General features: G+C 39.5%; 1 protein-coding gene across 1 annotated transcript in view; it reads left to right on the plus strand.

Annotated features, from left to right (window-relative positions):
• Positions 1-163: 163 nt before the first annotated feature.
• The window catches only part of LOC138016404 (uncharacterized), a 290,788-nt gene continuing 278,451 nt past the window's right edge, over positions 164-12,500 (plus strand). The window contains exons 1-2 of the mRNA XM_068863547.1: positions 164-308; positions 652-771. Of these exons, the coding sequence (XP_068719648.1) occupies positions 684-771 (88 nt within the window). The 5' untranslated portion in view covers positions 164-308; positions 652-683. The remainder of the gene's footprint in view (positions 309-651; positions 772-12,500) is intronic.

Here is a 12,500-nt window from a genome sequence, read left to right on the forward strand (position 1 = left end):
TGGAGGAAATTACCAATTTAAAGTTTTCACTCTCTTCACAAGAGTGCACCCGGAAGTTCTTTCACTTTTCGTCATGAAAAGAAACAACCTCTCTTGTTTAACTTCCTGTCACACTTGAAAAGACGATGTAACTCCTTCTATGTCTTCCATGTCCTCTGTTGTTGTTTGATTTCGTTTCCTTTTTTATTCCTAAAACAATTTCGATCGAACGGTCGCATTTAGCAGTTGGAGTCAGATCATTGCATGAACAGCTCTGAACACTTTATTTGGAAACGTCTTTCTTTATCGGACACAATAGTCCATCGATCGTAAGTCACTGTGCTTTAGGTGTATTCCGTACGCGAATACACCAATACCAGCGTACTCAAATTCAAATGGGAATTGTAAAATCGATGTTGACTGGAAGTTGAAATCGGTTAAAATTTGATTCAACACGCTTGCATAAGCTTTCAAGATTTTTTGCAATTTTCAAACGCCTCAGACATTTCGTTCAACAAAATGTTGAAGCCGTTTAAACGCCGGGGTCTTTGAAATATCGCATATTCCGATCCGTACGTGTTTCATCAATCCGCAACAGCGTCGTTTCAGCCCAAGCATGAATCAATAACGCTGAAGCAGTCTTTTTGATACTGGAATTTTCCTTTGTCGTAGACACAATTGTGAAGGCAACGCGAAGATTAACAATGAAGTCAGTGAGGAAAAACCACTTTAGGTCCATGATTGCGGGAATCCCGCTTCTCCTAGCTTTTCTTACTACTCCAAGGTGCTCTGGTAAGTTATAATGCAAAAGCAGGTCCTTCTGAGAATACATCATACGACATTCTGCGAATCTAAATGAAGTGTAAAGTGGAGACTTAGGAGTGCTTTAGCACAACACACTGTAAATTTCCATGTATGACATCTTCCCTTGGTCTACACAGACGTGGAAGTGAAGCTGCGAAAAGAATTTATATATTCAGGCAAAGGAAAACAAAAAGCGACTCCAAAAAGCAAAGCAATTAAATCTGTCCGCGATTCGGAAGTAATGGTGAGGTCTTCTTTTATTTTTTTATCTGAAGTGTTGTGCTTCGTTTAATATCGTTCCTTTTCCCCTCATCCCTCCCTCACAGGAGAGCCTATGGCGTACAGATGGACTTAAAAATAATCGGCCTCCTTTCACTTTTTGTAGCATCGTCATTTCAAGAAAGTGCATATGACAAGACACTCTATTCCCCGTTCAGGCCTCGATTGCACGAAGTCAATCTATCTATCTATCTAACTATCAACATCTTCTTTATTTGTACCTTAGAGTTATCTTATTGGTAATTGAAGATTAAATTAACTAATAAATAAGAAAAGGTACGGACAATCAGAAATAACTATTTAGAGTTCAAAATACCATAATCAGTACGAGGTTTAGCTAAATAGTAGGTTTGCCTGCAGGCCAACCGAGTATTGTATCTATGAATTTGGTCAACTGAAATAAATAAATCATTAAAAACCAAAGGTAATTGATGGTTAAAAAACTTGTACATAAAGATTGCCACAAAATATCTAACAAGATCACTAAATTTGAGAATTTGCAACTGTTTAAATAAGGGACTTGAATGCTCATCGAACTTTGAAAAAGTCATGATTCGTAAAGCTTTTTTTTGCAAGACGAAGATTGACTGAAGAGTGGTAGGATAAGTGTTACCCTTGGCAATTATCCCATAGATTAAGAAAGGGTAGATGAGTGCATAATAAAGATTTACCAGGCTATAAATATCGAGGTAACAACGAGGTTTAGAGAGTATACCCACACCTTTTCTAACTTTTCTGGCAATATATTCAGCTTGGTTCTTCCAGTTCAAATTAGCATCAATCAAATCTCCCAAGTACTTAATAAAATATTCCTTAATGAGAGGTCTGTTACTGATACTTGAAAGTTATTTTTCTTTGAGATGGATGAAAAATTACAAAATTCGATTTATCTACATTTAACGATAAAAAATTTGCACATAACCGCATATGGATATTTTAATTCGTTACTTAAATTGGAGTGCAAAGACACAATATCTTTGTGTTTACAGAGCAAATTAGCATCGTTAGCAAAAGATAAAAATCATTTACATAAAATAAGAAAAGCAACGGACCCAAAACAGATCCTTGGGGAATACGACAGAAGAGGATCTGAGGAAACATTATTGACGGTAACAATTTAGGTAAATGCCACACCCCTGATACCATAGTATTGCAATTTATCAAGGAGAATGTTATGATTTACTGTGTCAAAAGCTTTGCTAAAATCCAAAAATATACCACAAGAGAATTTTTTTTCATCAATTGCTCTTCGAATTTGATCAATAATACTTAAAATTGTTTGATTAGTTGAATGCTTGGCACGAAAGCCAAACTGTTTATCAGAAAGAACCCTTTCTCTATCAAGAAAATCTAGTAATCTATTAGACATAAATTTCTCCAAAAGTGTATTAAATATGGATTGGTATTGCAGTGGCCAACTTGAAGCTATTAGGAACAATGCCTGTCTGAAAAGAAAGATTGAAGATAATTTCCAGAAGCTTGGATATAACTGCCTTGATTATCTTAAGAATATTAGTTGGAATGCTATACGGTCCTTTGGCCTTGCCATTTTGAAGTTTACATATTTCTGTTTCAATCTCAAAGGAAGTAGTGTTACAAGGATTGGGATTATCTGGATGTCAATGTCACGCAATGTGTTGTTTCAAGAATTTTCTAGAACTGTGACTCATCAATTTCAAAACAGTCTGCGACTCGTAAGTTTAAAAATAGAGTTTATTGTAATAGCTGTATATAGTAACTTTTGGAAACTTCTAGAATTTCTTCGTATACTTATATAAGCGGCTCTCTAGTCAGTTGGTTGTGGTTGTGATTCGGGTCTTCGTTCCCTGTCTGTGATTTCCAAGTGATATTGTGTGACAAGTGATGAGTGAAGGGATGTTCGTGTGTGATTTTGACATTCTGCTGTCAAGTTCGCAGTTGGTTTCCGTGGAGTGCGATACTATGAAAGAAGTCTTTGGGAGCTTTCGTCAAAGAGAAGGACAGTACTTTGCCTGTGTCAGATAAGCATAGAGAAGTATTGAGTTAAGTGTACTGAGATTGTACTAAGAGTAGTCGCTAGCTCGAGTTATGTTGTCTCCCGTTGTTTACAGTTAAATTGCGTTTCGTGGAAATAGCGAAGTTATTATCTTTGTGCCGGTGATTAGTTACCGTAACAGTGGTAGGAAAGATAAAGAAACTATTAAGGAGAGGATAATTTAAGTAAATCATAGGTGATTTATTGACAGACGGTATTGTATTAGCTAATTCATTGCCAATATTAGAGAAATACTTATTAAAAGCTTGAGCTATCTCAATTTGATCTGTGATCTCAGAATCATTTAAATTAATCTTTGAGATTCTCAGGGTTGACTTTGATTTAAAATTAATAATCTGTTTAATTCCATTACAAATATATTTGCTATCCTTTGCATTTCTTAGAAAATAATTATGATAATATTGTCGTTTACTTAATTTTACAAGGTGATTTATTTTATTTCTGTAATATTTAAATTTCTGAAGACAATACTCAGATTGGGTTTGAAGGATTTTTCTATGGAAGCTATTCTTGATAATATATTGATTTTCTGAGGCCAGATACTTAATCTCTCTCAGAGATGATTCTTTTATTGGGACATGTCTATCGATAACTTCAGATAATTTTGAATAGAAAGAATCAAACATGCTAAATGGATCAGGTCTTTAGATAGCTTCTCCCGATCTATCTATCAATCTATGTCTATTTATACCATGCCATAGAAAATACAGCCAAATCAGAATGCAGGAAAGCCGTGTTCCACCGAACCTTACCATCGATCAGTGCAATTCAACGGTATCACACCCATCCTTCCCATCGTGCCTTGCTGGGCACTGTATTTTCTATGGCATGGTATAAAATCGTAACCTATTTACACCGATCTTACCTGCACTCCTACTGAGGTATGGAGGTCTGGTGGCCACCTTCAGATGAAGATATACAGAACAGTAAGTACATTGACGAATTGGGAGGAGAGGGAGGGTAAAGGTGATCCGAAGGTGGCCATTGGAAAGGAGCACAGGTAAGAGAGTGTAAAGGAGATAGGAGACGCCTTACAGAAAATGCTCGAGTCTTCTATCGAAATGATAATGAATTAATGTCGGCGATACCTCTTATACTCGCTTGGGTAAGACCGCTGTAAATAGGAATCACGTTAAAATTAGAAATCACAGACGTACTATAGCTCGTGATATGACAGATCGTCTTTGTCGGTTCAAGGTCAAACAAGGAGTACTGTTTTATTGATGTACTTTATTTATTCCACTTTATCTCTGAAAACAAGATCATTTACCTTTTGCTGTATTTCATTGAAACACGCCAGCTTGGCTTAAAACCAGAATCGGCTAGAAAGAACTAACTTCAAACAAGATCTCCAACAAATTACCTGTACGTGCTCTAAAAAAACTTCTGAAAACACAAGCTGGTGATATTTCTCCTTATACTTTTACGAGAACTCATTGTGATTTCATGTTTAGTACATAAGTGCAAAATTCTTGTCACTGTCGAGGCACATCAAAAAACAGTTAGGCAAGCGGAGTAAAAAGATATCTTGTTCGCTCGCATTTTAAAGCCAAACAAACCAGAAACAGATCGATTATATATTTCTGTCCAGATGATTGTTATTTCATTCCAGTTAACATTCCTGAACAAAGGAAAAAACGACTAAACCATGTTTTAGACATATGCATCCACTTGAAATAACTCACCCGTAGAAATAACAAACGGTTTAGTGTCCAAGAAAAGAATTTGTGGAGTAACTCCTTCCACCAACTTTAAGCTATTACTGGTGTACCGGTCGTTCTCGTTCTCTTTCTCTCTTCTTTCGTTTCTGTTCTTCTGTCATAGGCCGTCCAGGCATCTTGCAACCTTAGTGCATTCAAAATTAAAAATCTTAAGACATACCAAAAGCTGCAATTCAGAGCAAAAAGCAGCCTGAAACAAATTTCAAATAAACACTCAGCTTTAAGTTTATATCGCTCCAATGCTTGACTTGAATAATTACGTAGCCACCAGTATGTCCTGACCACAGCTATTTACTGGGTTGCCGTATGGCAATCCCAGTCGGAAAATGGGTAGATTTTTTTTTTTCCGTGTCGGTAAAAGTTTTGCCTGTCACTCCCCTGCTAAGTGGTGTCCTTGTGCATAGAGCCTTCTGGGCGTATTTTCTTAGGATCGAGAGGGTAGTGGGAAATGCCTAGTTTTCTCTGGTGGACACAGTAGAACGCTCAACTTAACCGACAATGGCGTCGAAAGTCATGTAACGCGAATGGCGTTTTAGTGGATCTTTGAACAAAATATACCCTTATGAAGCTCAATAATGGCAAATCAATTGGATACTGAACAAGACAGGGGGAGGAATCTTAAGCGACGAGTAATGGACTTCGACAACAATCTGTCGCCCGTCGAGCCGTCTTTTACCAAGTGTGCTGTAATGTTGAACACTGAAGATTCGTAGGGCAGCGATAGTAGTGAATTCAAAGACTAGACCAGGTGGATTGGATGGGAAATCAAGCGTTAAAATCGCTGAAAAGGTAAGATTTTCGAAGCGATGCAATTGCAGAAAACTAATTGCGTGTCTTCACCACATGTTCCTTTGATCTCACATAATTGTGTTTTCTCTCAAAATATTTGCTTGTTTTCGCTTTCGCTCGAACATATTTACCTTTATTACATGTCCAGTGTCTAGTTTTATCCTCTGGGATGAATTTTCCGCCGAAAAATCGGTTATTTGGGTGGTTTTTGGCAAACAGGGGTTAATTATTCGTAATGCGATCGCTTCCGTTGCCGTTAGCATCGGGGGGGGGGGGGGGGGGGGGAAATTTGACACTTCTATCGCATTATCACATTACGCATTGATCGCTAATCCGATTATTTACTAAAAATCGAAAAATATTCGTGCCTCATCAGTTTTCGGTCGAGTTTATGTCCAACAAAGCAGATAAATTGCAGAAAATTTCAGTTTTGCAAACAAAAATTCGTAATCAACGCTACAATGACCACATCTTGCCTGGAAAACATGTTTTACTGTTATTTTTCTTAAATTGTTTCGTTCAACTTTCAGTTTTATAAAATGTTTCAGTTGTCTGTAAATAAGTTAAATGCTGTTGGAAAGCTTATTTTCTTAGCTTTAAAATGATGTATTTTTTCCCCCTAACTTTAAATATTTTTTGAGAAAAAAACATTTTTTGGCGATGGCTGATGTTGGAAAGCTTATTTTCTTAGCTTTAAAATGATGTAATTTTTCCCCCTAACTTTAAATATTTTTCGAGAAAGAAAACATCTTTTGGCGATGGCTGATTTACCGCGGTTTTCTCGCGGTTGGGAAAGTAGGAAAAAGAGTTAATGAATAGGCCGGTAGCCAGGTTCTTAACCTCAGAAAAGGATCTGTTTCGTCGTACGAACATGTGAGGACCTGTGAGCCAAAGGGCCTCTGCTGGTATGACTTCTGGGTGACCCCTTAATAACTTCTTACTAACCGAGCGCGAGGGCCGTACTGGGGAATATTGGCCCGAGGTCGTGGCAGTACGGACCGAGCGCAGCGAGGTCCGTACAAAAACGACCCAGGGCCAATATTCCCCAGTACGGCTCGAGCTTGCTCGGTTAGTAAGTAGTTTATTATATGGTTTTTTTTAATTACCTTTTGCTTTGTTTTTGCAAGCCCGTAATCGGCCCGTGGGCATTACGAGAGAATAATGCCCTACAATTCAGTCACAATCAGAGCGCGCGTTATATCGGCTACAAACACGAGCCATATAATAAATGGTCTTAATGACCCCCCAACCTAAAAAGATTTGCCTGGAACGCTGCACGTACCACAGGCAACCCAGTGTACCCTCACGGAGGGTCTAGTTTATGTTAAACCTTGACTGAAACCAGCGAAAAATGCAAGAAAAATATATTTTCCAAAACGTACCTGAACTCGAAAAGCATCGACTGTCAAGATCTTTTGTTGACGTAGAATGGCTGTGTAGCCGCGACAAGCCACAGAAAGAGCGCCAAAAATGAAGCGTCGTTCAGGTGTGTGTGTGTCTGACCTTGAGCCTCCGATCCAATCAACAACCAGTCCCTGGTCAGCGGTCAACTTCAAAGAAACAGCTGACCTCGAGTAGGTTCAACTTGTGCCCGCGATATGGTCACGTCATACTGGTCAGCGGATACCTTGTTTCGACAGGTGTCAATTGACCATAACATTGATGTTCAATATCAAAGATGTATGCGGTAAACTAGCTGCAGTGTCAAATCGAGTATTGCCTCCTCGATGAGCTCTAAACTTGAGCCCGTTATATGGTTACGTGTACTGGTAACATTGGCATACATGAAGGGGCGGTCGTACTTACGTACGGACGCTCATGACGTCATGGCTATAAAAACAAATTTTCTCACATCGATGGGTTACCATATTTTCATAACAATGGTGCTCCACGCGCGCGCGCGGAGCTCCGCTATGATAGGCAGTCCACCAAACATACCTAGTCTCAAAAGAAAATCCCCGAAACTAAAACCTAAAACTGAGACAACTTCAAAAGGGAACCAAAGGGTAAAGGGGAGGAGAAATAACATAACCTCAAGAAGGAAGTAGACGTAGACGTACGGAGCACACTTGACAATAAGTTCCCAGGCAGGAAGGCGACTGTGGAGATTACCCGCGACAAAAGTTTCCGGATCCCGAAAGGCAAGCATAGAAGGATCTCCAAGGGCATGGCCATCAAGAACCGCTTTCACAAATTCCAGAAAGACATGAAGATTATTTTCTGTCATCCCCTGAGCCATGAGGAGAGTGATCAAACTTGACCCAATGTACTGAAGGTCTGGTTACGCTTTCTGGGTTGAAATCAAGAATAACGTCCCATTCCCGAAAGGTGAAGGCGAGCTTAAAGCGCTTGGCAGGGGACTAAAAGAAAGAAAATCAAATGAACCCACGGCTAAACTCGTGGATTAAGTAATCTAGATGTAACATGTTGGTGAACTTGCAATTATTGGTCAATTTTAAAGGCTATTAAAACAAGCTGGGTTCATAGTGTGCAGTCGCTCTCATCTCATTTGGTGTAGGCTTTGTACATATTACAAAGACATATGTCCAGAATAGCTAGCTTGGCAAAGTGGCAGGTGAACACTAGTGAACACGGTGTGGTATAGGCAAAGGAGTCTAAAGTCATAGTGGCCTGTACCCCCTTCCCTCCCTCCCCCCCACACACACACACACAGTTTGTGTTTGTCAAGTGTTTAGAAGATTACTGGGAAAATTTGCATGTATTCAAGAAGTTTTTTTCTTCCCATATGAGCTTACAGACCTTTGTCATTGCATTCCACTCAATGCTGTAGGTAAGGTTTCTGGACAGTACTTGCTTTCCAATGTGGAACTGCTAGTCTCTAATTTAATGCACGTAAAGTACATCAAAATAAGTAGCCTCTTTTGCCAAATGGAATGCATCGGCAACTGCTTGTATTACAAGTGCTTCAGCCCATGTACTCTGTTGTGACATATTAGCTAAATACCTTGCCCATGAATCCCATGTAATACTTTCAATGAATCTGTCTGGGTTAGCTCTCATATATTGAACACCAACACTACGAATGTTCATATGATAGCTAGGTTCACCATACAGTTGATGAGATACTACTCTAAAAAAACAATCACCTGCACCACCAACATCTAATATTGACAAGCCACGTTGAGCTAATCTAGATTGCAACAACAAATAATCATTAACAGGACCTGGGTACAACTCAATGTCACATGAAGTACATATCTTTGCCCTTGAAACACAATACTTTTCTTGTTGTTTAGTACAATTTATTGAATAACAGTTATTCAAGCTACAACCATCATTAACATAAAGCAATACATCTGTATGTTTATGCTTACTAGTATTAGTTCTTGTTTTGATATAAATATCATGAGTCATACAACGGCAAGCTGAAGAAGTATTCTTTCCAACAGGTCTACTTCTACACAATCTAGTGGCAAGGTAAATTCGGAAATCAATGGATAGAAAGTTTTTCAACCCAGACGAATGTGGTGTATTGTACATAATATAACGCTTAATACGCTTTATACTTGACTTACTTTTTTTGAACATTTTAATGATTTTCTTAAATCGCAATCTCGATGGTTCTCTGTCACGGCAGGCATATTTACAAGTAAACTTTGACTTACTTCTTGACCGTTTGGATACTTCTTCATCTCCATTCCTACCAGTATTTAAGCTTGAATCAGTACACAGGTCTTTAGAGCAATGTTTGTCGTCCTGGGTGGCCACATAAGTTCTTTGGTGTCGCGTGATCTCGTCGATTCTGCCCATGTTTGTCCTGTTTTCAGTGGCCGTTTCGCTCATTAAGAAGTGTTCGTTTCGCTCATATAAGTTCGTCATGGCCGACAAATAAGACACATTCTCATCAAAGCTTAGCACATTAGCATGAGATTTACTCATTTTCGGGTCACTCTCCAGCAAGCTGGAATTTATACGCCCCCCGTGAGCTTGAGGGGTCGAAGAGCAAACGCTCATCTCCTCGTCATGTTTAACGCCTGGGCGAGTCAAAGGCTCCTGAAATTCAGTCAACTCCACTTCAATTTAGGGAGACGCTTGGTATTAATGGTCGTGTAAAAGCTACAAAATCATCCCAATGCAATGCACAATCAATGCGGGCTGCCATGATTGCGCCGTTACTATTCCAACATGGCCTCGGGTTCGGGTTATTCGGGCAGTCTCGTTCGGGCCGACTAATTACGAACAGTGTCTACACCTGAGTGAGTGACACATTTGCATATCGGAGTCCCGGCAAGAAACCCGTTTCTACGCTTCGCGTATCCACGAGTTTAAAAGGGAAAATGTAAAGGAGGAGATGGCTCAACAGATGACAGCTTTGAGCCTTAGTAATCCGAGAGGGAATTAGACTCCCTTTCAAAACTGTCAGGGCAAATCAGGGAGAGATAAAGGAAATAAATGGACTGTAGGACAAGAACATTTTATTAACCAGCAAATTTGATGGGAAGTACACAAAATACGAGAAAGTTACTTATTACCGCCTCGACCGCGCCTAGAATACGGGGTATAGCGATTTACAAACTGGTTACGAGGAAAACATCTATTCGCAGTGTGGCAAGAGATGCCACAATAGAAACAGACGAGGCAGAGAAAAAAAAAATTCCATTGCAATAGATACAAACAGTACCCTGAAAACAAACAAAAAGGACATGTGAAGTATATATACAAAGTTAACCGCGATCAGTGAAGAGAAAACGATAGTTACAACACTTAAGACGGAAGATATTCTAACATCTGTAATGAAGTGAAAATTAGTACAGCATCGCGAGCCAGAAAACAAGTGAAATAAACATCGGCTCTAAGGTAAATAATAATTTAAAATCTTATACCGAGAAATATACAAAATCAACATAAACAACAAATAATCACATGTCCCAGCAAAAAATATTAATGTATAAAACAGATATCTAATGCCCGAAAACATCTTCAAAACATTACAAGTCAAAAAATATTTATAAATCCAATCACAAATAAAGTCGGTTAAGAGGTAACAGATACTGTAACATCTCATGCCGGGAAATATGTGAACCAAACATCGGTCACGAGGTAACAACTAACAAAAACATCTCCCGCCGAAAAGTATGCGAGTAAAACATAGGCCATAAGGAAACAAATAGCAACATCTCATGCTGGAAAATATGCAAATAAAACATCGGCCATAGGGAAACAAATAACAAAACATCTCATGCTGGAAAATATGCGAGTTAAACATCGACCATGAGGCAACAAATAACAAAACATCTCATGCCGGAAAATATACGAATAAAACATCGGCCATGAGGCAACAAATAACAGGACATCTCAAGGTGGAAAAATATAAGCAAATAGCCACGGAATGGCTGTAAATGACAGAACACCGGCCGTTACTAGGTAGGAAATTTTGAAACATATTGTGCGAGGCAGACGACGGGTAAGAAGAGGAAATGAGAGAAACGATATAGCAGGAGGGAAGCAATAGAATGTGACACTGCTAAAAATGTGCAAAAGTAAAGGGAGCACGCGGTAATGATAAAAGGGGCAAAACTGCCCAAAAACTTAAACAAACTGGAAAATGGGGTAGAAGCCGGCTAAAGCTACATACTAAACGTACAAAATAAAATGAAGAAACCGCATAATACCAGCAAAGAGAGCGACGAACCGAATACAGGACCACGAGAGTAACGGGCGCGAGATAAACCGGCCCGCAAATGTACAAAACAGGAAAGTGGAAAAATAAAGAGGAAAGACTAAAATTAAGTGTACTTCTAGCTGGTCAGGTGTATCCTGAACTGGAGTTGCTGAAGCGACAATGCTTTGTACAACGGCGTCTTAAGGCGGCCTTGGCACTTGAGGTGGTTTTTTCCTGTGGTTGAGGAGCCGGATCAGTGGCCTGTTTCTCAAAAGTCCCGAAACTTTTCGGGCCTGTTTCGGGTGCCACAATTCCCTTTGTATCTCAAGAACGGACAGGATTTAAGTCGTCAAACTTCACGGAAATGTTTCTTTTAGTTAGCTTGAAAACATGTTAAAAGATCGGCTTTTCAAAACAAGCGGTTCGCAGTTTCACAAATGGCTTGTCGGGCCCGCAAAGTATTCGGGACTTTCGAGAAACGGGCCCCAGGCATGCTGGTTGAGTCGTCTATCGAAATGATAATGAATTCATGTCGGCGATACCTCTTATGCTCGCTTGGGTAAGACCGCTGTAAATAGTTATGCAACCCTTTCTCGTGTTATACCGTGGAATATCCCGCTAGTTACTTGTATTTTCTTGTACACACACGAGCCTTTACTACTCGAACGCGTTGCATAACTATTACGTAACTATCCCTTGATTCAGAGGCGATATCGACAAATTAAGGGAATACATTTTGTTAATCATTTTTAAAAGTAACCGAAAAAAAGAGTTTATGTCTCTCATATTCCCCGATCTTGAAAACTTCCGTCGCTGTTTTCGTCCACGGTCCCTAGGTCCTCGAGGATGGACGATCTCCTGCCTCTTTCATAATGACCTGATCGTGACTAGTTTATGTTAGTAACTGAAATAAGGATAAGAGGCTCTCTAAAACTCACCAGAGGCGAGAGTCTTTTAAGTCCCCGCAGCACACGTTTATGGGCTAGTCACTCCTGTCAAACCGGTTTAGGGTTACCGCGCATCATATTTTTGACAAGGCTAAGGTCGAAATCGAGCCTTCAGTACAAAAATCAATATGGCGTCTGGGAGTGCGATCGAGGTTTGGCCTGAGTTTGAAACTGCCTCGAGGCAACGGCTTGCGCATACTCAATAAGGACTTTACACGATTTCTGCAGATTCCTTTCTTTCTCGTCGAGTTGAGAAAGGCTCTGCTGGCAGGGTGGTTTGCCTATGCTTGTTTATGAAACTTCATTCTTATTTCTTTAATCTG

Source organism: Montipora capricornis, chromosome 9, assembly GCF_036669925.1.
Source record: "Montipora capricornis isolate CH-2021 chromosome 9, ASM3666992v2, whole genome shotgun sequence".
Classification (NCBI taxonomy): domain Eukaryota; kingdom Metazoa; phylum Cnidaria; class Anthozoa; order Scleractinia; family Acroporidae; genus Montipora; species Montipora capricornis.